Source organism: Glycine soja, chromosome 19, assembly GCF_004193775.1.
Source record: "Glycine soja cultivar W05 chromosome 19, ASM419377v2, whole genome shotgun sequence".
NCBI lineage: Eukaryota > Viridiplantae > Streptophyta > Magnoliopsida > Fabales > Fabaceae > Glycine > Glycine soja.
This window is the reverse complement of record NC_041020.1, coordinates 45,619,982-45,646,526: the sequence shown is the minus strand read 5'-3', so window position 1 is coordinate 45,646,526 and position 26,545 is coordinate 45,619,982. Positions and strand designations below refer to the sequence as shown.

At 32.2% G+C, this 26,545-nt stretch overlaps 3 protein-coding genes across 8 annotated transcripts; 2 read left to right on the top strand and 1 right to left on the bottom strand.

The window, feature by feature from the left end:
• The first annotated feature begins 2,007 nt into the window (after positions 1-2,007).
• Positions 2,008-6,948, top strand: LOC114399327 (BEL1-like homeodomain protein 1). Of its 4 annotated transcripts, none has more exons than XM_028361509.1 (8): positions 2,008-2,224; positions 2,447-2,565; positions 2,765-2,820; positions 3,095-3,195; positions 3,323-4,165; positions 4,530-4,903; positions 5,650-5,710; positions 5,795-6,948. In XM_028361509.1, the coding sequence occupies exons 5-8, from the start codon at positions 3,374-3,376 to the stop codon at positions 6,608-6,610; spliced, it is 2,043 nt and encodes a 680-aa protein (XP_028217310.1). In that variant the 5' UTR covers positions 2,008-2,224; positions 2,447-2,565; positions 2,765-2,820; positions 3,095-3,195; positions 3,323-3,373; the 3' UTR covers positions 6,611-6,948. The 4 variants fall into 4 exon arrangements, with proteins under 4 accessions (XP_028217310.1, XP_028217308.1, XP_028217311.1 ...); XM_028361507.1 differs by having other exon boundaries at positions 2,009-2,224; positions 3,337-4,165; XM_028361510.1 differs by having other exon boundaries at positions 2,009-2,224; positions 2,447-2,600; positions 3,337-4,165.
• A 3,354-nt stretch (positions 6,949-10,302) lies between these two features.
• Positions 10,303-12,843, bottom strand: LOC114400618 (BTB/POZ domain-containing protein At3g05675-like). 3 transcript variants are annotated; one of them, XM_028363151.1, is made up of 4 exons: positions 12,668-12,843; positions 12,409-12,456; positions 11,645-11,878; positions 10,303-11,554 (listed from the first exon to the last, which is right to left on the bottom strand). In XM_028363151.1, exons 2-4 carry the CDS (start codon positions 12,418-12,420, stop codon positions 10,568-10,570), a joined length of 1,233 nt encoding a protein of 410 aa, XP_028218952.1. In that variant the 5' UTR covers positions 12,421-12,456; positions 12,668-12,843; the 3' UTR covers positions 10,303-10,567. The 3 variants fall into 3 exon arrangements, with proteins under 3 accessions (XP_028218952.1, XP_028218953.1, XP_028218950.1); XM_028363152.1 differs by having other exon boundaries at positions 10,303-11,083; positions 11,228-11,878; positions 12,668-12,842; XM_028363149.1 differs by having other exon boundaries at positions 10,303-11,878; positions 12,668-12,842.
• Positions 12,844-24,602: 11,759 nt separating this feature from the next.
• LOC114398970 (E3 ubiquitin-protein ligase PUB22-like) lies at positions 24,603-26,233 on the top strand. Its single transcript, XM_028361064.1, has one exon. It carries the CDS (start codon positions 24,728-24,730, stop codon positions 25,985-25,987), a length of 1,260 nt encoding a protein of 419 aa, XP_028216865.1. The 5' UTR covers positions 24,603-24,727; the 3' UTR covers positions 25,988-26,233.
• The last annotated feature ends 312 nt before the right edge of the window (positions 26,234-26,545 follow it).

Below are 26,545 nucleotides of genomic sequence, written 5' to 3'. Positions count from 1 at the left end.
ATATCACTAATATAATTATTTATATATTTAAATTTTTAAATAAATTTAGCCAATTTACTTTATATTTAATTTACTCCATTTTCTCATATCATATTATGAGAATCGAATTTGCTTTTAAAAAAATTTCACAATATTTTTTTATAAAAGACAATCTCGCTCATGGTTAAATGTGAGACACTTTCAATGGGAATTATTGTTTTTTGTTTAGACAAAGGCAAGCATTGAAATAATTTATTAACATATATAAAATTATGTGTTATGATAATAATATACACATCTCTAAAAAGTGTTCATGACACATTTCAGTTGTTAATTGAAGTAATTAGGTCAAAATTTCAACATTTCTTCTCTATAAAACTTATGCTTGCCAAGTTGGGAAAAAAGATAAAAAAAAATGAGGTGTGTTTTTTTTTTTCTTAAAGGAAAGTGCATGTGATGTAAAAATGCTGAGTATTGAAAGAATATAATTTACCCCGTTTAAAAAATAGAAAAGACAGAAAACAACCACATTCCCGTCTAGATCACACCATGTACCTTTTTAAGTACACCCCTGAGCTATTGAGACCTCTGACATATGAATATTCACTATCGAGAGTAACTGAGCACACCCTTTAATTCTGGTTTTCACAAGTGTCCGCGGGAGATCCAATGTGCTTTTACTAGCTGTGAAAACTGAATACTTGGTTGTTAATGCAACTGGAGCGAGAACAAAAAGTTCCCATAAGTTTTCACGAAAGAATCCAAGACAAGTATATATGAAATAAATACTATTGACATTGATCTCTACAAGAATGACATCTTGATTATTAAAAGGTCATTCATAGAAATCTTTATATAAATATATACTATACTATATATTAATAGCGCGCCTACCATTATATTTATATATACTTATTTGCTTTAGCTACATGAATGAAATGTCCCCAACTTCGAAATTTTTTAGTCCTATTAACATCACAGGCCTTAAATTTGTCACTGCACATTCTTACACAATAATAGTTACTGATGGTGATTGAAAACTTCTAAAGGCGGGGATGTAGAAAATAGCCGTTGCACTTCAGAATTTTAATAAATATGTTTATTCTCTGTCTTTCCACGGGAATGATGGGGTTACCTCAAACAAGCTGGAAAGGGTTACTACTAATTATTTATTGGCCCGTGCATTACCTTCTTTGTCCATTTCTTTCTACTCTATGGTTATTTGATTTTAATTTCACGCATCAAAGTCAAGTGATCCTTTGGCTGCAGTGAAAAAATTGTTGAGAAAGAAACTATGAGGATTACGTAGGGATTTCATTTATGGGGATAAGAAAACGAGAGAAGGAATAAAATTGTCAAAAAAGAAACAAGTAGAAATAATAATATATGCAAATTCTTGACCTGGTGTTGTTTTAATTTATTTTATTGATCATTATGATATGCTGATGTCTGCTAGTATAGGTCTGATGCATGAGAGCCAAGGGGGGACCAGTTATTTAGGGGGTCATGATTCATAGACACATCATACATGCACTTGATTGGGACCCCTTGCTTTTTTAACTCTCTCTTTTCCTTTTCTCTTTTTCCGGTTACACTTTTAATCTGCTAAATTTACACAGTGAAGCGTAATAGGTAAAGTTTAATAGATAATAATGCATTAATTAAAAAATAAGAGATAATCATTACAAAGGAAATACAACTGTAATGTTAAATATTTTGAAAAATAAAAATAACTGACAAATATATTTTCAGCTTTGAAAGCATTAAAGTTGGTGTTATGGTAGTTGGTTCTGTGTTCCTTAGCAATTTAATTGCTTTATCTTCAAACTCAGGCATCCAACCACAAAAAATTCCCAAATAAGTTGATAAGAAAAAATATGGAAATTGTGAAAACGACAAGAAGATATTTAATGGAGAAATGAGCAATGAGATCCCTCCACCCGCTTCTTGTCCATCATCATCCTCCATTTAATATTTTTTTCTTTTTCTTATTAAACAAATAATTAATTAAGCTTTGCGGAAGGAGACGTTTCCTCGTTTTTCAGCTGTTTGTATCTTCTGACACACCTTGATTGCATTTTCATTATATATTTTTATAGATTTCTCAGCACAGAACTGTTCTCTCTCTCTCTCTCTCTTCAAAAGTTCTTTGTTGCTCATCAAAGGGTGCTAGGCTTGTGCATCAAATGATTTGAAAAGAGAGGGTCAAATCAAAAGAAGTTCCCCTGTTTTGATCTATTCACAGGTACTTCTTTTTCCAAAAAAAAAAACCCACTGTGAGGCATGTTAACTTCATTGTTCTCACAAATTCCCTCCTACCCAGAATTTCATATAATAAAAAAAAAACAATTCTTTTAAAAGAAAATGATCATAAATGTGTGGATAATGAAGTCAACAAAGACGGACATCTTTTTCCGGAGTCTTTTTTAACCATCTCTCTCTTCAACTTATTTTTTACCCTTTTCAGTTGGGGTGGAATTGCAGCGGATTTTGAGTCTGACAGAGAGCTTCCTCTTTGTATGTGTGAAGCGACTGATGAAATCCCAAACATAGATAGATAGATAGATCACATATGCACGTTGACAGGTGCGTTTGATGCATCAATTTCTTTCTCCTTTCATGTATGTTTTCGTTACCAATAACTGTATTTTTCGCTTTCATGGGTGAGACTAACTGAGCGTGTGCGTGCTTATCTTTGTTTCTCTCTCTTTTCCTCACTAAAATCCGTTTCTCATAGGTTTCAAGTCATTGTTAATGAAATTCTTCTTTGTTCTTTCCCTTGCAGTTCAGAAATGATCATGAAGCACGTGTGCACCCCAAATTTCTCTCTCACAGCTGCAGGTATACTACAGCTACCATATCATTTCATTTCATTAACTAACATATATAAATAACGAATTATCTCCTTTTCTTTATTTCCTTCACTACTTTCTCCTAGCTCCTTCAAGTTTTTCTTTTACTTCATGAGACACCACGATGACAAAACCATGCACAAAGCAAACCAATTTCAGATGTAACTTAATTTGGAACTACAAGTGAAACATGATCTCAAATATTATTATTCAGGTTTAATCTTCATTGGTTTTTGCACTTCACTGTTTGTTTGTTTCATCAGGATACTTTTGACAGAGAAGCTACCTAACAATAAGCATCAATTGTTGGGAGTTGTTGTGTGTTGATGGGTTGATCCACAGATCGTTACAAGATTCATCCAAGGTAGGACACAGATACAACTACATGTGTGTGTTTGTGAGGTGCTTGGGACAAAGGGTTGTGACCTGTGTGGTATTATTATGTGCTGGATGTGAACTTTGAAAGGCTCGCGTAACTAACGTTCTAGTAGTGCTCTCTTTTCAGTGAAGTAACAACAACCTATTTTACCCCAAGAAAACTGATGGCGACATACTTTCATCATGGTAACTCCGAAATCCAATCGGGTGGCGCCGACGGACTCCAAACTCTTGTCCTCATGAACCCCGGCTACATCCACTACTCCGACGCGCCGCAGCAGCAGCAGCAGCAATCCTCACTCGCCGCCGGAAACCTCGTGTTTCTCAACCCTGCCGCGGTTGCCGGGGGCAACAACAACTCGTTTAACCCCCACGCGCCGCCCTCTCACACCCAACAATTCGTTGGGGTCCCTCTCCCTAATTCCCAAGACCTCAACCACCACTCCATGCACGCGCACCACGACGTCTCGGCCCTGCATGGCTTCCTGCCGCGCATGCAGTACAATCCCTGGAACGCGTTCGACCCCACCTCGGCGGCGCGTGAGACTCCACGCGCACAGCAGGGGCTGTCTTTGGGGTTGGGGTCGTTCCGGGAGGGTCAGGCCCCGGCCATGTCCGGCGACGACCTGCGCGTGTCTGGCGGGTCACCGTCATCGGCTTCTGGGGTTACTAACAATGGAGCTTCGGGCATTCATAGCGTGCCTTTGAGCTCAAAGTACTTGAAGGCAGCGCATGAGCTTCTAGAAGAGGTTGCGAATGTCAACAACGGGATTGGCACTGAGTTGAGGAAAAAGAGTGGGGGACAGACCAGGGTGATTGGAGAATCATCCGCAGCAGGAAGTGGAGATGGTTCAGTTGGTGGGGAAGGGAACGGGAAGCGTAGCTCAGAGCTATCAACTGCAGAAAGACAAGAAATTCAGATGAAGAAAGCCAAACTAATCGGTATGCTTGATGAGGTATGTGTTGTTCACTTTAATTGTAGTGTGTGGTTCCCTTCTCATATGTTTTCTACTCCGAAGCTAATAGTTATAACTTTCACATTTTGGAAGTAATTTCTTACTTCTCCTCGAGTTTTCAAACATACTATTATTGTAGTAGTATTGCTTTTGGCTTTTAATATTGGTATTGCTACGACAAGTGTTGGAGCACATATTATATAGCTTCATCTTATGTAATGATTAATGAATATAAATTTAGAAAGATTATGAATGGCTAATGGTCTTAAATTGCATGGTTGTGGTTGATTGCAGTTAATAAAATATTTGTGAAGTTGAATTAATGGATAGTTTATTGATGTGATTCTATTTTTCTTTCTTGAAGGTGGAGCAAAGGTACAGGCAGTACCAGCAGCAGATGGAGATAGTGGTTTCATCGTTTGAGCAAGCTGCGGGGATTGGTTCTGCGAGGACTTACACTGCCCTTGCATTGCAAACAATTTCGAAGCAGTTTCGGTGTTTGAAAGATGCGATTGCAGGGCAAGTTCGAACTGCGAATAAGAGCTTAGGAGAAGAAGATTGCTTTGGAGGGAAAATGGAAGGTTCGCGGCTCAAATATGTTGACCATCATCTTCGGCAACAGCGAGCACTTCAACAATTGGGAATGATCCAGCACAATGCTTGGAGACCCCAGAGAGGATTGCCTGAAAGATCCGTTTCTGTTCTTCGTGCTTGGCTCTTCGAACACTTCCTCCATCCGTAAGCACACTTAACTTACTTAAATGTAATATACATTCTTCCATTTTTTCTAATTTATAATTTAGTCATCCTATTTTAAAATAAAATTTTTTAGTTCTCTTATTTTTTTTAATTTACAATTTTAATTTTCTTATTTAAAAATAAAAACATTTAATTCTCATTCTTATAAAATATGTGATTTTCATCGTTTTGAACATTAACCTTTATGGAATTAATATTAATTATAACATAGATCAAATAAATAATTTTGAATCATATCATTTAATTTGAGTCACATTATATTAAACTTTTTATCAATCAATATTTTTGGAATTAGATGTAAAGACGAAAATTATATATTTGACAAAATTAAATGATTAAATATTTCTATTTTAAAATAAAGAAATTAAAATTATAATTTTTGAAAACATGAGAATAAAATATATCTATTTTTAAAGAAGATCAAAATTATAGATTTTGAATAACAAGAGAATCAAAATTACATTTAAATTTAACTTTTATTCAAACTTTTTCGTCTAACTTCTCCAACAAAAAAAAACTAAATTACATGAATTGATTTTTTTCTCTAAAAAAACTAAATTGCATGAATTGATTTTATCTTATTGTGATGTGTTTAATTCATTTTTTTTCTTCTTCTTGTTTTATCGTCTTGACGAAAAAGTTAACAACATTTGAGTTGTTGACTATTAATTATATTACTTTATATATTATGCATGTTGTGCTGAAATAACTGAGTTTGGTTTCAGTTATCCTAAGGATTCGGACAAGCACATGCTAGCAAAACAAACAGGGCTAACTAGGAGCCAGGTAACTAGACTGATGAAGTAATGGTACTTGACTCTTTCATTTGATGAATGGTTCTTCCTCTTAATAATGTTTGGTGTGTGACAGGTTTCAAATTGGTTTATAAATGCTCGAGTTCGGCTTTGGAAGCCAATGGTGGAGGAAATGTACATGGAGGAGATGAAGGATCATGAACAGAATGGATCTGAGGATAAATCAAGCAAGAGCAATGAAGATTCTTCTTCGAAAATGTCAGCCCCACAAGACAAAGGTCCTTCCAATGAAACCGAAGCTAAGAGTTTTAATTCCAAACAAGAAGTTTCCAAGAGCCAGAACACTGCTATGGTTTCAGTTTCTAGACCTTCAACATCACCACTTGGTGTGAATGTGAGAAACCAATCAGGATTCAGCTTCATGGGGTCATCAGAGCTAGATGGGATCACACAAGGAAGTCCCAAGAAACCAAGGAACCATGAGATGATGCATTCCCCAAATAGTGTCCCTTCATTGAACATGGATGTGAAGCCCAATGATGAAAACAGTGAGCAGCTCTCAATGAGATTTGGGGTTGAAAGGCAAGGCAGAAATGAGTCCTCTTTCATGGGAAACCAAACAAACTTCATTGGTGGGTTTGGACAGTACCCAATTGGGGATATTGGAAGGTTTGATGCAGAGCAATTTACACCAAGGTTTTCAGGTAATGGTGTTTCCCTCACTCTTGGTCTTGACTCATTACCAGGAACTCATCAAACATTTCTACCAAACCAAAACATTCAACTTGGAAGAAGCTTGGACATTGGTGAACCAAATGAGTTTGGTGCCATAAGCACTTCCTCTCCTCACTCTACAGCTGCTTATGAGAGTATCAGCATGCAAAACCCAAAGAGGTTTGCTGCACAATTGTTGCCAGACTTTGTGACCTAAATAAGACATTGAAAGGTGAGCAATGTGGTAGCACACTGCTACCATTCGCTGTTTCTGAATCCCTCACAATTTCTTCTTAGTCCCCTGCTATTATGTGGGGGAGTGGTGAACAATTGTAGTGTAAAGAAAGAAGGAATTTTACTTTAGTATAGGTTTATACCCTGCATAGAATCATTTGAGCTCTAAGGTAGCTTAGGATTTGAAAGTATATGATTGAGATTGTATATTATTTTTGTAAGTTCTGAAGGTGGGATAGATGGATTGTTGTCATAAATTTTATTTTGGTAAAAGATACCAATATATCTTCGATTGAACAACATGTTGTGGTATTTTACATATTCTTCACTGCAGAAACCAGAACCATTGTGATTTAATATTTTTCTTTTTAAGTACAATGGTCATTCTTTGATTGCACATTTAAAACCAAAAATAATCTAGAAAAATATAATAAATGAAAGTAAAGTGCAAAAATGTTATTACAGAAAGTTTTTTTCCTTTCGTAAGGAATGAAAGCAATGCCTGAAGAGTTGTGTGTATGAAAGTTGAAACCATATTTGATACAAGTAGAAACAAGCACAGAATCATCTCATTTGCCAATGTGTGAAAAAATAGAAGATAGAGGTACAAGTAAGCTCATGTATGTTTACTAAACATACCATTTTTCACGCGTATCGGTTGAGCCGGGCGAAACTAGTTTACTTATACTCCCTCTCAAGTAGTAATCAAAATTGTTCAAATTAGTAGTATATGACAATTAATCCGCCAAATTAATGTTTTGAGATATATTCATTAGTAAAATTAATCTTCAAAATACTTAAATGTAAAATTAGTTTAATTAGTAAAATACACATTTAAAGACTTCAAGCATAATCTTAGATTATTTAAAAATTATTACGATTAACACTAAATCTTTTGGAGACTAATTTAATTATTTACTTGAAACTTTTTTAACAAGTGCATGTGAAGGTAAATAAAAATTACTTAGTCACAAATAAAAAAATAAGTTTGGTTAAATTGAATTAACTCAGTATAGAGATTGCTAAATAAGAATCAGTAATCCTTTACGGTAACACAAAAATGAGATTTTCCTATTGTTAACTTTCAAGTAAACAACTGATGGTAACTCCGTTAAAAGTTTCTTTTTAGTATCATCATTCGGACACGAGCCATCTATCAGACACCTAATGCGATATTACTTCAATAAAACAAGCAGAACTGGTATTATTTTAGCTTAAGCATCGGTTAAATTGTCGTAGATCTTTGCTAATATATAAGGAATAGCTATGCAATCAAAACCATATTCTTTTGGTTAATATTGCTGTTTTGGCCTACAACATGAGAATTCTTAGGTTCAAGTTGTTGCTAAAGATTTTGATATCGCGCCCACCATAACTGATAGTTGGCATGCCAGTTTAATACAAACATGCACAAGACACTCATGTGATGATTGTCTGAAATTGGTACACGATAGCTACTCGATTCGAAGACGCATTGAATACAACATAAATTGGTTTTGACCAAACTTTATGTTTGATACCATCTTAATAAACTCTCTTTTACCTTTCTAGTAAAATTACAACCGTTCATTATATTTAACATCCTGAAGCAACTGTTCAGTTTATTCTGTAATTGATCAATTAATTGCAGCATTAGTTAATGTTAAAGTTTTGGAATTGGTCTATAAATTAGTCAATTGACATCAAAGTAAGTCAATGTTATTTGAAAATTGGTCATTTTTCAAATACGTAAACTAATCTCCAAAAGCATTAACCTATTTTAATAATATTAAACAAAAAATTATAACAAATTGAACAATCGCTGGGGATTATTAAATGTAGTGTATGGTTTTGATTTGATTATAGAGATATTCGAAAAGTCAATTAGTTACAAGGAGAGAATTCACATTCACATTTCATAAGGTTGATGCATTTATTTTATTTAATAGAGTATCCACATATGGATGTGAGGATGCATAGAAAAAACAAATGGATGTGAGAATAAGGTAAAATGATTACTAAAGTGAAAATTTTAGTATTTGAGCTTAGCCGAAATAGTTTGTCTTCATTTTTGTTGATGTTTGTTTTCTATCTCACTCACTTCTCCGATATTCTTTTGTAGTTTTTGTCCTTTTTTTTCTCGCTATTTTTACATTTTTAATTCCAAAAATATCATTTTTAAATCAAGTCTAGTCAGATTTATGTTCTCTCTATGACATTAGTAAGTCTTGTCAAGATAGAAGTCTAGTCAAAGCCAAGTTGGATCGAGACTGAGTTTAAATTATTATGATCGAGGTCCAACTAAAATTGTTCTTGTTAAGTCTAAAGTGAAAAACTATTTTTTGAATCGTTAAAAAATATTTTTAAAATGGTATGACTTGTGGATCGACCCTCCTTAACTCTTGGCTCCATATTAACTGGGTTGAGGACTTTTAGGCTCCGTCAATCAGTGGGCTAAAAGCTCCTAAGTCCATTATGGTGGGCAAAGTGGGCTGACCCTAAAGCCTAGGATTAAAAACAACTCTAAGTATTGATTATAGGGTGTTGCTAGGTGCACCCAACACTTAAGATGAAATGATAAAAATATCCTTGATCCGTAAGTCTTTTAAGTTGATCTGTAAAAGGCTTACGGATCAACTTGATCCATAAGGTTTTTACGGATCAAGTTGATCCGTGTTGTTCTGTAAAAGACTTACGGATCAAGTTGATCCGTATGCTTAATATCAACATATGGATCAACTTGTACAATTTACGGACCACCCTCACGCACACCCATCACAAATACGGAAAAAATGTAGGAACAGTTTTAACATTTTTATAAAATGCTGGGTGCACCGGTACACCAGCAATATAAAGTTTAGGTTAAAAACTAAACCACTTTCAATAACATAATTGTTCTCTTCATCTGCAGTAAAAGAAAAAAATTGTTCTCTTCATAAATTATTCAATAATAACCTGTTACAACCCTTTAATGACATCATAATAGTTCATCAATCTACAATGACAGTTACACAACGGTGTGTATAATCCGTTATTAAGCTTTACTAGCCAAGAGACCTGAGAAACACAGTGGAGAGTACCTCACCCATAAACCAAGTATTTTTAAAATCAGAAGTAATATTTTCATTAAATTTGTTCTTCGTATGACTACGTCTAATTTAAATTGTGAAATAAAGATAAAATAACAAAAACATCATTCTGTGTTGAATTTCAATTGAGGAAACTGAGTATTTGTGCGCGAATGAATGTCTATTTATGTTACTCAACCATTAAGAGTACATGAACTTGTCAATTTTTTTTTACTATCTTTGCAGCTTAGTTTTACCCTCTTATAGAAGAGGTAACCGATAGGATTTGGGAAATGAAATTGTTTTGCAGGTTACATGGTGACAGATTTAAATTTCAATCTTCCTAGCAATTACTCGAATTCAATCCTGACACAAACTACTCTCAATTTCTATTTTATCTTATACCTTCACTTACGCTCCTTAGAACCAAGGAACATCATTCTTTCTTGTGCATAATTCACTTTTCTCCTTTCCTGTCAAAAGTCAACATGAAAATGAGTTTTTTCTTAAAAAAAATACTATATAACTTCATACGTATGCTTTACATCTAGTTAACAAACCAAGCTGCACCAACCCGTCTTGAGCTACATCTCTATGTAACTAGAAATGCCCAAGCAGAGTTGTCGTCAACAAGTATAGTATCATCATTTTGCTTACTATTTAATCAGTTATTTAAAAAATACATCGTTTACTGTTCATAGTTAGAAACTACAACATTTTACAAATTCTTTACCATAATTTACATTGAATTGATGAGAAATGGAGATTTTAAACGCCTCCTACACAAAATTCCATTCATGTGCAAAAAAGAGATGATCTCTTTAAATGCCTTGACAAGGTAGAAAAATCTTAGTTTAGTAGTCTAATATAAAGAAACAGAATTTGTGAAAGCATCAAAATGAGTTGGTCATGGCATGCTCATCCTCTAGCAATGATAGTCTTCTCTTGGCAACCTTGGACCTATAACACCACACTTCAAATGCCTCAGTTAAGTCTGGATACTGCATGTACTCGTTATCCAGCCACTCAGTTAAAACCTCTGCCTGATCCCCTGATGGCAATGCAAGAATGATGGAGACAAATGTGGATTCTAAGGATTGCCACATTTCACCATCTAATTTAAGCAGCATGGCATTCTCACAATTCATGGTGACAGAATCAATCAATGGTTTTGTAACCCTCACAAATGGAAGCCACACTTTCAAGACCTGAAGGCGTTTTGCAGTTGGCAATATAACAGTGCCATACCCAATTGCCTCTAACACCTTGGATGTCACCTCAATAGCTCTTAATTTTATCTCAATTACTTCAGTTGTAGAACTTCCTTGTTCAAGCACCTTGACAATCTTATCCGATGCATCAAACCAATACACGACAAATTCCCTCATAATTTCCAACTTACTCAATATCTGACAAGCCCATGACAAATCAGTCAAATAGGATTTAAACAACTGAATATTTCCAGCCCCAGAGAGTGATTCTGTGGAACCACAGAACAAAGCTGTTAATGAGTCATTAAACTGGGAAAATAGTCTGTTTACACATTCTTTTACCTCAAGTTTTATGTTGTCATCAGCTGTCAACAAAGGGGCATCATCATCTTCAGTTAGCATGTACTCAAGTTGCTCTTGCGCTGAAGATTTAAGATCATTCATTTGTGGAGGTGGGGATGATGTAGCAAAGCGGAGGGCAGAGACAAAGATGTTTACAATAGCAGACTGGTTAACTGGTTGAAGTCTAGCTAGGATAGGCTCTGCCTGTAATCCCATTCGAGGTACAATTTTCAATATCTCATCCTCCTCAGCCTCTTCCCATGTCACCGCTTCTAAGTAATTCACACAGGCAGTTACAATTTGTGGGCATCCAAGCTCAACTGCGACCTGGAGAATGCCAAGGGAATTCCTAACACCATGCCACAAATCATCAACTGAACTATCTACGACAATGTAGAGAAGGCGTATAAGATTTACATGGTAATCAAAATTCAACTCTTGGCAATAGACATCAACACAGTTGCGTGAATCAAGGATCTGACATGTTGGCCAGTTCTCAGACAACCGATCGGCAAAATACTTGCAATTCTTCACAAGAATCTCTGAGTGGCAGTATAGCCAATCATCTCGACCTTCCTGTGTGCGTAGCCTCACATCAACATCACTAGTTGATCGGTCACCAATCACACAAGCAATTTTTTCTTCTTTACCCTGGATGAAAGAGGAGAATGTAAGTGTGTAACCACTAATAACAGACACAGAAGAGAGACTCCAACACCATACATTTAGGAGCAATAATAATTGAAATCTGGAAGAGATGAACCCTGGCATTGGCTGTTTTCAAGGTTCTAAAGAATGGTTCGCAACCGCGATTTCAGCTACAACATCAAGGTTTTTAAGGAGTTCACAATCACAGACACAATTGTAGCTGCTGCATTGGATGCATTTGTCCACTATTTCCCGCAATATCAAGGAATGCAACGGAACAGCGCCAATTTAAAACCTTGGTTAATGTTGATAATTATTGAGGCACTCCAATTCACAGATTGTAGTTGCATTCAGTTAAAAGCTAGATGTACATTAATCTAGCTAGGGAGCCAATAAATGAAAGAAGAATATATATAAAAAAACCTAATTTTTATTTTATATTTATTTTAAAGCTTCTTAAAGTCATATTACTAGAGCTGAAATTTGATGACGGTATAAAATAGAGGGGGGAAAGGGTGGAGAAACAAACTTACAATAGGTTCCATTGAGAATAAGACCACGGAGAAGCAAGATTTCTACACCTGCAATTCAGAAAACAAGAGTTAAAACCACATCAGTAAAACAGGTAAAAGGCATGCGATCTTGAGTTACAGAGGCAAAAGTGAAACAAATCATCGAAGAATCCAAAGAGTGAAAGAGCATAAAAAAGAAGAAGGAGGAAAATCAGAGACATGTGGTCATGAAATTAATTTGATTAAAATGAATCAGAGTAGGGAATAGTGAAATAAGTACCCGATCTCTATGGTACTCCATGTGAGAGGAAAGTGGAAACGCTGAGGCTCAAAATGGAAGAAGCAAAAACAATCCTACTCCCTCAGTCACTCACATTCGCATCGCATCGCACTCTCGTACGGTCCTGTCCTATTACCGATTTGCTTCTTCTTATCGACTTTAAACGCATCGTTGCGTTCCCTTTTTTTCTATATATATATTTTTTCCTCTGCCAACTTGGGCAACTTGCCATGGATATGGTTCTGTGTCTGACCTTTTAAAAAATTAAATGTATGTAGACTTAATCAATTTATCCTATCATTTTATCAAGAAACATTTTAATTATACATACACATGTGCATAATCAAGTAGACGATAATAGGGATTGATTGTAAATATACCGTAAGTTATAATTCAAGACACAAAAAAAGTACTTGCCATATTAAAATTTGAATTTTAAAGTTATCTTTTTTTTTTTTTATGATGAAGTTATCATTTCGATGAAATGTAGATTAGTTAAGTTATATTCATTTTTTTTTTCATGAGGAAATAAAAATTTATGGGATGAGATGATGTTTGTGTGCAAGAAAGAAAGTTTTCAAACTCAAAAAATACTTATAGAAATACTTGTATTTATCTTATTAAAAAACAACGAATGAGATTCAAATTTATAATGTGCGAGGTGTCAAACCTTATTTTACTCCATTCATGCGTAAGTATATAATAATTATAGGTGAATTTTTCTTGTTTCTATTTTTTATTTTTTACTTTTTTAAAGTAGGAAGTACAGACCATTAGCAAAGAACTGTACTAATTAAGATAATGGAATTTTTATGGCTTGTGCGGCATGCCATATTAAACATGATAAATTGTTTAATATACTATCATTTTTGTTTTAAGGATTATTTTTTTTTTTATAAAATTAGCTTCTTTGTTCCTGAACTATTGTCATAAAATTAAGTTGTTACATTGTTGTTATAAAATGGATCTTATTGGTTCTTGTTATGGGGTTGTAAAATTGGGCTTGCTGGTTATTGTTACAAAATTGACTTGAACTCTTAGCAAGGCAGCCCAATTCCATTTTTCTTATTAAGTCAGGAAATTGGCAACTTACCTCAAACCACAAGCTGATTAAGTTGAGCTAACTCATAATTTTTTAAATAGTATAACAATGACAAAAATAAGAAAATAAATTAAAATATATATCAATAAAAGAGTGCGATGTATGATTTGGAAAAGCAACATAACATGTGACACAATTAGTAACGTGTGCATTACCGTACAAGACGCCAAGCTTCATGGAAGGAATGTGAGCCGAAAGGTAGCACCGGAGGCAAGCTTGGTCTCGAATTTCCAACACATTTCTTTCCATCATCGATTAGACCTCTCGAGCTTTCGAGCACTAAACATTTGTATGTGGTCTAATTGCAGGTAACATTATAGATCCAACATTGAGTTAGGTTCAAATCAAAATTCTTACATAAATATGTAACCTTCTCACAGTATATTTTCAAGAATCAACTTTTAATTCATAAAATAAACATACTTTAAAAATTTAGGGTTTTTATTTTTTTACAAAAAGAGTCTAAGACCGAACACGCGTGGGAACAAAGGAATTAACATATTATTTTTCGTCAATTAATAAACATGTTCTTTCCTAACATATTTTTGTCTTATTTAATAGTAATATTTAAGAAAACAAACTCACCAAAACACATGGGAATAAAGCTCATTAAAATTAACATAATTATAAAAAAAAATGTTTTCCAAGAATATGTTAATTAAACAATAAGTTACGTACCGATACATTTTTTTCTAAATATATAACTTTTCAGACATTGGTGGAAGGTTGATGCTTAATGGGTCATACTGAGCTTAGAAAAAGTGAAATTCATGCGCTACTAATTCAGTAGAGACGCTGTCTGGTCCCAACTTTGTTGGAAAAAGATGGAAGAGAAGAATAGACTTGGAAGTTTGGAAGCATTAATGTGATGAAGAGAATATATCTATTCAAAGAAACCGGCATTTAGGGCCATAAAACGCTCTTAATTTCATCAAATACTAACGACGACGACGACCAGGTCTCTTATTCTCCAAATCGAGAGAGATATCTATATCTATCTGACTCAGTAGTGTTGATCGATTTTGGCGATAATTACGTCGTCTTTTCCTAACAAACTTTTAACTCTTGAAAGATAAAATTTGTATGTTATGTCAGGAAAAACATCCTCTCCGTTATTATTTTTATTCCATTTCCTGTATATTAACTGTTAATTGGAATAAACAAATGACAATTTCTAGTTTCTACTACGTGTGATTCAGTGATTATAGCAACTTATTTTTAGCTTATAAGAATTTTTTTTTCATTTTTGATAAATATTTACAGAGAAACTTATCCAAATATGACTTTAGTAAAAATTCTTTAACAATGTGACGATACGCCATTAAATAGTAATATACAAATTTATGCTGACAATTCAATGCATAGTAATAAATTCTTTTATAATTATGCAAAATACACATATATAGTCATATATGTTGGATTAATTATTTAATTAATCTAGTTTATGGATTAACATTGCTCAATTATTATGAAATATTTTTAATCATTGAATTATATTTTAATTTTTCCTTTTTATTTACTTTTCATGCTAACACGTTTTCACATTCAATATTTAGACTATTCATTTTTTCCTGTGTGTTTATATCGAATTCTAAAATCTATTGAAAATTAAAACCAATTCTTGTTGACATGTTTAAGACCTTCTCATAAAATATTCCTTTCATATTTCCGTTCCGCTCTTCGCACCCCTTATTAGACGCTTTAGTATGAATTATTCAGCAAAAAAAAAGTATGAATTCTTTAAGCCCCGTTTGAATTGTGAAGTCTCGCCTCCCTACACTCTGATATGTCATACGGTCAAACAGTAATCTTAATAAATAGACGACTCGTAATTTCGTATTCTTATACTTTATGTACAAGTTGGCTGGCCTACACTTTATGCTGCATCGTATTCGTTTATGTATAGAGAAGCACCTGCTGGTACTTTATTGTGAAGGGTCCAATTTTTCAAAAATAGTTGTTTTTACATGCATGTAATTTCTCTTCCTCCATTTATTAATCGTTTACGCTTGAGATTTTAATCCTTTTGCTTATTGGTTGGGAGGAAATATTTGCTGGATAAGTAACCACTTGCTGGATACATATGTAGTTAATCTCGTGTGACAACCTACAATACTATAAAACTATTAACTACTTGTAAGCAAAATTAATCATATTTAAACAAGTAATTAATCACATGTAATGATCATGTCATTGTTAACTAGGTACGCAATAAAGTTTTTCTTTTTAAGAAATATGTAATAAAGTTAATTACACGATTAAACATTTTAATAACTTTATGACTTTATTGATGTTAACTCGTTGGCAAGTGTACTAAATCGTCACAAATAGTAAAATTCTCAAAAGTCTGAGTGTCGAATTCACAGAGACTTTGTTTTTTTTTTTTTTTTGCAATGATAAATTTTAAATATTCTCATATTTATGAGAACAAAACAATATTTTAACCTTTTTAATTAAAATTATCAATACACATAATTTGTTATTGTCAAATATTTAAACAACATTTAGAAGATTTGTGCAAGCTTTAAAAACAATGTCTAATTTCCTTGAATATGAGGAAGACTTATGTAAGTTTTACAAAAAAATATATATGTAATTTCTTTAAATTTTAGAAGACAACATGTGTAATTTATTCATTTATATATATATATAAATTTAGAGGATTGAATTGAGAATTTGTTTAAAGGAGGTGAGGAGAGAAGGATTTTAATATGTGTACACTTTGTTTAATTTACAAGGAGTAAAGAAGAGGTGAGGAGGAAAAATAAACAAATTTTCTGTTTAGAAATCCTTATTATAAGACTATTAAGACGTATTGACATGGAAAAAATTATCAATCTCATTTTAATCTTTATAGAAATCAACGTGAGCTTGAAGTTTAAAAGACAACTCATTTGAAAATTTTAGCAAAATATTGTAATTCGTATTTATTGATCCAAATAAAGTGGCTAAATCATATATATATATATATATATATCACTTTTTAATATTCCAATCAAAATTGAATCCCTATTGGACAATCTACTATGTCTCATGCATGCATGGAACATGACAGATTTACCGATTCCAAAGATAAAAATACCTGAAAACTAAAAGGAGATGTTGTGAATGGAATACGATAACTAAATTGAAGTCAACATTCACATCTAAATTAGCTACTTCTTTCCTTCTTGGTGAGTAAACCCGTTGGGGTGTTTATAAATTGCTTAATCTCTGAGGATTTTGATGTTTTTGGTTAGATGGGTTTTGTATCCTTGTGTGAAGGGGTTTTTATTTTTCTTTCTGCCAGGGGATATAGCATGTGTATAGTGTCTTACTGTACATGCATCCAGCTCTTTTAATGTATATCCTTCTTCACTTATATATATAATACATATTATTTGCCTTTTAAATTAGAAAACATTTAATAAAAAAATTAGTAAGGATTGTGAACCAAAGTATATTAAAGAATAAAGAATGCAAACAAAGAATGATAGACTAAAATAGAAAAAACAACAGAATTAAATTAATGTACTCATCGCAAAATAATTTATTTTTCATATGTAGTCTATACACTGTGTACTAGTTTGGTGATGGTGCGTTTGGGATTATGAGATCAATCTGGTGAATTCATTTGTAGTGCGGGAATATTCAGAAAATTGATGAGGATTTTGTTGTTTAACTCGTTACCTCTTATGGAAACAAGGGTGGACAGATGTTTTTTTTAGTGGTGTACATGTGAACTCACAAAAGCGTTTTCTTAGGATTGTGATATATATACAGGCTAGGGTTCTTCTATTCCTTTGATGGGTAGCAGGTTTTGGGGGATACGGTTATGGCTATACATTTGTTGGGAAAGTGTTTAATTAATTACCTGCGGGGATCTCCTTATATGCAGTGCGAAGCTATATATAATAATTAAGTTACTTGTTTTGCTAATTATATCTCTGAGGATAGTTATCATGTAATTCTGATCGAGCATGAGTTGTTAGGGGCTCAGAGCTTCTTAGCTACGAGGAGTTCTTTCCGAAGACTTGATATATATACAATACGTTCTATAGGCCTTCTTGTGCTCTCGTTAATATAAACATAATTATATAATTCTTAAGTGATAAATTAAAAAATAAATACATCTTTTCAGTATAAGTAATATAAATTTATTTTTTTAAGTCATTTTCTTATAAATAATATTAATTAATTCTTTTAAATTATTCTCAACAGTATTGTTTCATATTTATATAAGTCTTTTAAGTCATTTTTGTATTTCTAGTGTGATTTGCATCTAGTGTTACATAATTTATACATTTAAAATTGAAGTTATTTCGAAAGAAATGGATTTTGTTAGAAAGTAAAATAAGAATGAGGAAACTATAATTTATGAAACATGACTTCTTGTTGCGTAAATATTTTTACAACAACTTCACATTGAGTCTGAAGAGACATATTTCCTTAAGGCGCATGTAATTATCTTTTTTTTTTTTTTTGAATTACACAAATTTAGAGGACTAGAAGACTCTAGCTAGGGAAAGAGACATGAGCTATATCAGCTCGTAAAGCAATAAGAATACAAGGAAGAGGGAACTTGTAAATCTAAGGAGGTCGCAAAGCCAAAAAAACTTGCTTAGCCAACGCGTCGATTATCTGATTTGCCTCTCAATATATGTCTCCGATTAACATAACCTTGATGCGAATGAACAACATGAATCTCCTTCACAAGGTTGTAAAACGGATGTTGTAAACAACAACCCTACACCTCTAGCTTAAACGCAATTTAAGAATCTATATCCACCCTTATCATCTTATAGCCTCTCTCATTTAGGCCAACTCGAGGCCAAACAAAATTTCATGCAATTCAGCTTCAACAAAGGCCAGATGCATAGCATGACTATGGCTGTTCGAAGGTGGTGGCAGCGAGGTCATGGTGGTGTGACAATGGTTGTTCAAAAGTGGTGGCAGCAAGATTGCAACTACAAGATCTAAGATATTTTGAAGGAGCAAAGAATGGAGATATTGCCTCTTGGTAAGAGTACGACATGTGTTGGATTTTTTGGGCTTCTGGTGGAGTAAAGGTCCAAATGAAAATGTTCATATATCTCACTTAGTTAAGTGGAAAGGGGTCAGATTAGAGACTAAGATACAGTGAGAGAGACTCATTCATTTAAGAGAAAAAAAAAAAGAGAGGGAAATCAACGTGTTGATTTTCGCATACTCACTAGAAAACGTATTTCAGAGTGCAACTCCGGATTTGTTCACCATTGGATTTGACTGCAGGTTCTAAGCGCATGATGCTTCAAATTGTCCGGTTATATCGGGAAAAAAATATCTACAAAGAAAGATAAGTGTTTCGCATTATCTATTATATATTTTGGAATTTTATATTTTTATCTCTATTGTACCAATCAGGGATTTATTTTACTTTGAGTGTTTATAGTACGTTTTAGTGCATTTGTTGGAGGTCCTCTTATATCTTTATTGATTATAGTGAAATTATTTCTTTGATTTGGAGACTCTAATTTTTACTTTTGCACTTTATATTTTATTGGTGTTTCTCACATATTCTTGTAAGTTGGGAAAATTTATTTCTCAAATTATTAATTCTGTTATAGAGTTTATTAGTGTGTTAGTCTATTTTCCTATCAATATGATTAATTTCCTCTAACAAACATTATAAAGAGCTCTTTGTACTTGAAATAAGACGCATTCAGTGTGAGACCATGCGTTCAAACCTGTAACAGCTTTAGTTTGAATGATTTGTTTAGTGCTGTTAATATGGTTCTAAACTTCTACGTTCTACCTGGTCGCTCCTAAAACGCTTTTGAAATGCTGAAAATTCAACGCCTTAAATCGGTAATGAGAGCTTACTATTATATGATACATTTTTAATGATTTTGGAGGAACAATTCTCTTCTAAAAAACGCAATCATTATTAGATAAACAAATAGGATTCATACAACTAACGAAAACATACATATGCTCTTGGAGATTAAAAACACGTAAGTATCGTAATTCTTTGAAGCATCATAATTGAACAATAACAATATAATTTATTTTTGATACGGCTGACTTTTCATAAAATACTATGAATATCTTTTAGGCAATATTTGAGATTAGAAATTAGAAAAATAAATATAGTGTGGGTTGACTATCTTTTTTTCTAAACTTTATTAGACGTGTGCTTTTAATCCTAATCTAAATTTTGACGGGTCAAATCTCTTGAACTTTTTTCTATCAGCAATTTTAATCACTATCACTGCATTCAAGTCGCGATATTAATTAATGATTTAACGATTATGTTATCAATCTAATGACTTGTCACCTAAGTCATCCAGGATTAATTTAATAAGATAGTCACTATAATTTTTTGGTAAAATATTTTAAACCTTTCATTAATTAGTCTAATGTTATCAATTAATCTGAATACATGTGAGCGATTAAAAATATATTTTATATAAAAAAAAATATATGACTCTAGGGTTAAAAACATATCGATTGGGTTGTCAATATGGGTGATACATGGTTTAATTTGATAAAATAAAGTTAAAGAACTTACCATCAAAATTTAGATAGGAATTAAAAACATAAATTCAAGAAATTTTAGAGATAAAAAGATAATAAATTTGTATATTTTTGTAATTGAAAAACAAATATATGATTGGAGGAAGGCAAAATGTTAATTTTAAGAAATAAAAAATATTTTATAGTAAAAATACGTTTGTATATCTAACAAAAAAAATTATAATATTTTATTTTTAATGCTCTATCTGATTTATTTAGAAGAAAAAGAAATAAGAAGGATAAAAAAATAAAGTGGTTTTTTTCTTCTCTCTTAAAGTGTATTCGGGACAACTGTAAAAATTAGATTATTTTAATAATCAATATAATGCAAATTATATTTTGTTTGGATAAATTTGCTAAAAAATAATTGAGAGACCGAATGGAAAATTGAGAAAAATAAATAAATAATATAAATTTTTAACTAAACAAAAAAAAATTTATAGCTCAACACAATTTAAACTTTTTTTTTCTTAATGTCAAATTGCCTATTTTTATGTTATAAACATATATAATTCAAAAAATAAACACAACACAACACATCTCAAGGCAATTCATGACACTTTTTAGAGAACATAAATTTACAGCGAAGACGCATTAAAAAAACTTCATTTATTTATATTTATTCTAGACAAACCTCTATTTCGTATTTATTAATATTTTGGCCTTTTCTATTTTTAAATTATTAATGTCTTACAAATTTAGTCTATAAACCATTCATTATTTTTTCACTTATATTTTTTTTTTGTCATTATTATGTTATTGTTAGATAGTATTCAGTAATTTCAGTATGTTGAAAGGCAATACTAATATAAATAATATGTGGAGACTAGACTTGTTGTGGATTAGTTTTTAATACTGTAATTTAAATTGTGGGGACAATATATAATTATATATACACACATTTTATTCAACAATGGCTAACTATAACAAGTAACTTATTACAGTTAATGAGATACTTATTAATAGGATAATTGATGATCTAAATAAAAATCTAAGATACTTCTTTATTATACAAAAAAAAATTGAATTAATTATTAAATAAACATATTTTAGTATAATACAACAATACTATTTTACATGTATATTAAATACTCCTTAATTAATGTATATTAGCCTTAAACATTAATAAATATAAAAGGGTAAATATAATGAATAATGCTATATCTTCCAATAAATCTTAGAATTGTTGTCAGCCGATACATTAATAAAAAATAAAAAATAAGGATATTTTAGTAAAATTGATTTCTAATAAATATTATTATAATTAAATATTTTTTAAAAATACATTTGACGTCAATAAATATACAAATGGAGGGATTTTTTTTTGTTTTTACATACAAACCAAATATTTTTTGTAGAAATTTCAGAAACGCCTCCTGTAATTAATTTAAGGCGCCCACTTATTGACGACTTTGTTTCATGTATTTTAATCTGGGAATGGTATTCGGTAACAACAGAATGGGTTTGACGATTCATGCATACACAAAAAAGTTTGATAAAAGGTCTTCGGTCTTTCTAAGGTGCGTGGTCAACATGATATTAGTAAAAAGATTGAATCATTTTAATGTTACAAAGTCAATAATAGATAGTTTATAATGTCGATCTATCAATAATTAGTACTCCTAATTCTACCCAAAAGTGCTATATATGTGATTCCATATATATTAAGACGTGGCTCCATAATTGATTTTAGTCCTAAAATATATGTTATTTTTCTGTCTTGAAATGAATACTAATGATTAAAAACATTCATTTAAAATTTTGGAGATGAAAATTAAAAAATAATAATAATGGGGACTATAATTTCAAAATTCAATCGGATATATTAAAAAAACAATTATTTCAAATTTTATGAAATGCCAGATAGAAAAGTTGATCCCTGGGAAAATATGAAGGTATTTTATATTGTTTAAGAGCATGACTTAAGAATTAAAAAGCATTTAAAAATTATAATTAAGGTGATTTTATATTGTTTAATATATAGGAACCTTGTGCGACAGAAAATATATAATCCTGGGAATAGTTTGCATTCATATTTCAGTCCTCGTAGTAAAATGTAAAAAAGTTTTCAAATCCGAAGCCGAAAATGAGCTATAATATACAAGATGTTCAAATGTAGAATATTTTATATTCCATGTTATTGTCCTCTAGAATCTCTTAAACACAGATGAGGTGATTGACCTAACTGAAAACACTTACAATTAACGTGCATGAATTTTATTGCTTTCATTCTATATATAGTAGGAAATTGGAAATAATTAAAAAACTCACCTTTAGAGCAATATACTTAATATAACAATTTGATATTGTATAGCCACTACGGTATTTGGGAGTTACAAGCCCTCAAAGAAAAGAATACGACATGCACTAACCAGAATAAATTCACTTGTCTTCATTCATTTGGATATGTCATGTACTCATGCATATACTGTTTGTATGTTAAACAACTACTATCGATTTGTTATATATAAAAGTATTATTTGCCTTCGAGCTTGTTGTACATAAATTTAAGATTATTATTTATTTTAAGAACATGAAATTATTAATTAAAATCTTTAAATAAAGATGCAATTCAAATCGTATAAAGTAATTTTAAATTAATAATAAAACTGTGTTTAAATATACACACGTTACGCCCAATGATTTCATTTTACTTTACGCTATTTAATTTGTACACACGTTATGTGGTGGAAATATACACATTACTTTGTCGCCCAGCACCCAAATGCTAAACATTTCCTTTTAGATAAAAATCACTGTATTAGTAATTATAATTTTGTCTAGTATTTAAATAAGTCTCTTACATTAAATTATTTGTTAAATAAATCCATATAATTAAATTTATTTATATTTTAAAATAAATTTCTATAGTTAAAGAAAAATTAACGAAATTTGAATAACCACTACTAAAGTAAGGATACCAATAAGACAAATTAGAAATGCAGGGAATCGGTTAAAAAATTAAATTATAAAATTCATTTAAAAATTTAATAATAACACTAAAAAACTATACGGTATTTTAATCAAAATCACTCTATGCATCCTTTTTGCAACCAACATAATTCTAGACATCCTTCTAACTAGTTACTTTGATAGTTTTAATTAAGTATCGTTTTATTTTGAAGTAATTTTTTTACTTATCGTTCCTTAATCAATTTCCTATAATAAATATATGCAGTTGTAAGGTATGTTTTTATAAATCTCTACTTTTTATTCATTTATTAAAATGATTTTTATTTATTACTTAATACTTAATGCTTAAAAACTATACATTATACTCCATTTTAAGGTGTAATATATTAAATATTTTTACCTATTTTTTAATATTTAACATTTAAAGAAATTATTTTGTTATTTATTATAAAATATTAATTAGAGAATTTTTTTAACTTATTTGAGGATATTCCAAAAAGTTTTTTTAGCACTAGTTTTTTTAGTGAAGATTAAAATTAATCCCCTTTATAGCATTGAAAATAATTTTCATACTTTCCAATGAAAAATATATAATTGAGATTAATTTATACACACATCTCGAATATGTTTAATGATTTAATATTCGTTTTTAGCAAAATATAATGTAATCAACTGCAAAACAAGGGAATCTTAATCTAGTTTGTCCAACAAATGACGTTTAGAGTGGAAAGAGTTGAGCTTGAACTCTAAATTAAAGTATTTACCAAGTTTTGTTAATTTTGAAAGTCAAGTTAGGGACGGGTAAAATTAGTCTTAAGTCAAATAATATTTTTGTTCATTAAATATATTTAATAGTAAATGTAACAATAACATCTACAAATTAAGTAAATAAAGTCAAATCTTTTAAACTTTCGATTAAAATAAAAAATTTACACAAAAAACTAATTTTTATTTTATAAATTAATTTTATCAAAAAGAGAGAACAAAATTAATATGCATCACAAGTAGTATTTTCATTGCTGTTGAGGATAAGGATGAAAAGAAGCAAATTGTTTGATAAAAAAAGAAGAAGAAGGAAACAAGTTGATAGACAGTAAAGAATACGACAGGTAAAGCTGTCAAGTAGCTAATTCTCCCATGTGCATTAAATGTTTCACTCATTTTTTCTGTTAATGTTTTTGTTTCATGTACGTGTTCACCAACGACTGGGTAACGTTAACCCAATCTCAGTTGAGACTTTCCTTCTTTTGGAAAAGTCATCGCACACTCTTTCTCTCTCTCTCTCTCTCTCTTCAAATGGAGGCTCTGTTTTTTTTTTTTTATTCCGTGTTTTGACTTCACCACATTTTGCACACGCACTTGTGTATATAAACACCACCACACCTCTCTCTCATTTCTCAACTCCAAAGTTTTCAAACTCATAACAACAACTCCTTCTGTTCACAAACTCATCTTCAATTCCTTTTCTGATCTACGCAAGGTTAAGGTTAATTTTATCTATCTACTTGGACATGAACGAAATCGATGTTCCTTCGTTCTTTCTCTGCCCCATTTCGCTAGATATCATGAAGGATCCAGTGACGGTCTCAACGGGCATCACCTACGACCGTGAAAGCATCGAAACCTGGCTGTTCTCGAAGAAAAACACGACATGCCCCATTACCAAACTGCCCTTGATAGATTACACCGATCTCACACCAAACCACACCCTTCGTAGACTCATCCAAGCGTGGTGTTCCATGAACGCTTCTCACGGCATCGAAAGGATCCCAACCCCTAAACCCCCCGTTAACAAGAACCAAATTTCGAAGCTTCTCAAAGACGCTTCTCATTCCCCTCTCACATGCCTCAGAAGACTCAAATCCATCTCTTCCGGAAGCGAAACAAATAAGCGGTGCATGGAGGCTTCTGGCGCTGTTGAGTTTCTAGCATCAATTGTAATCAACACCAACCGCAACATTGATTCTTCACATGAGGCTGACTCAAACGACGGATCTGGATTCGAGTTGAAAACAAGTGCATGCGATGAAGCGTTGAGTTTGCTTCATAATCTTCATTTATCCGAACAAGGGTTGAAGACTCTCTTAAGCTTCAGAAACGGCGAGTTTATTGAGTCTTTAACAAGAGTCATGCAAAAGGGGTTCTTTGAATCACGCGCTTATGCTGTGTTCTTGTTGAAATCTATTTCCGAAGTGGCTGAACCAGTGCAACTATTGCATCTAAGACAAGAACTTTTTGTCGAACTGGTACAAGTCCTGAAGGATCAAATTTCACAGAAGACATCAAAGGCGACCCTTCAAACCCTGATCCAATTCTCTCCTTGGGGGAGGAACAGGATCAGAGCTGTGGAAGCAGGTGCTGTTCCTGTTTTGATTGAGCTTCTTCTCGATTGCAAGGAGAGAAAGCCTTGTGAGATGATGCTGGTGTTGTTGGAGCTGCTATGCCAGTGTGCTGAGGGAAGAGCAGAACTTTTGAGCCATGCAGCAGGTCTTGCCATTGTGTCCAAAAAGATTCTAAGGGTTTCGACTTTGGCGAATGATAGAGCTGTTAAGATTATTCTGTCTCTTTCGAGGTTCTCTGCGACTCCACATGTTGTTCAAGAAATGCTGAAACTCGGTGTGGTCGCGAAATTGTGCTTGGTGCTTCAGGTGGATAGTGGAAACAGGGCTAAGGAAAAAGCTAGAGAGATACTCAAATTGCATGCTCGGGCGTGGAGGAATTCTCCATGCATACCGAACAATTTGCTTAATTCATACCCGAATTATGTGTGAAACAAAACGAGAATTTTGAATGGTGCCTCTTTTAGAAATTTTAATGTACAGAATTATTTGGAAAGGATACAGTTAGGTGTAAGTTATAAATATGAGGTGCAACTAAGCATTGATTGCCCCACAAAAAAAGTATAGGTGGGTAGTGAGATTCAGGTTTTGATTTGTATTTCCTGACAATTGTGTAATGGATTTTTGTTTTGCTATAAGCTGACACAGAAATGAGAAGAAGAAAGGGTTAATCAATCACGATTTTGTTCCAGATTTTGAGTTCAATTCTTTTTTTTTTGTTTCCCTTTTAAATTCAATGACTTTTTGAAAAGTTGAAATGCTAAAAATTGAATTTGGAGCAAGCAAATATTGTGGGCATGTCTTTGTTATTATTATTATTGAATATTGTGGACATGTCTTTTTATTATTATTGAATATGGTGGGCATGTCTTAATTGATTAAAGAAAATGCTATAGTTGTACACCACATGGCGTGGCCAAATCACAATTGAGGTAATTAAATTACTTTTTAAAGTAATTTACTTCCATTTAAGCAACTGATTCTAATTTG

Coding starts and splice junctions, on each gene's coding strand:
- LOC114398970 (XM_028361064.1), top strand. CDS start 24,728: ATGAACGAAATCGATGTTCCTTCGTTCTTTCTCTGCCCCATTTCGCTA.
- LOC114399327 (XM_028361509.1), top strand. CDS start 3,374: ATGGCGACATACTTTCATCATGGTAACTCCGAAATCCAATCGGGTGGC. Junction 4,904..5,649: donor TTCGAACACTTCCTCCATCC/GTAAGCACACTT, acceptor GTTTGGTTTCAG/TTATCCTAAGGATTCGGACA. Junction 5,711..5,794: donor CAGGGCTAACTAGGAGCCAG/GTAACTAGACTG, acceptor GGTGTGTGACAG/GTTTCAAATTGGTTTATAAA.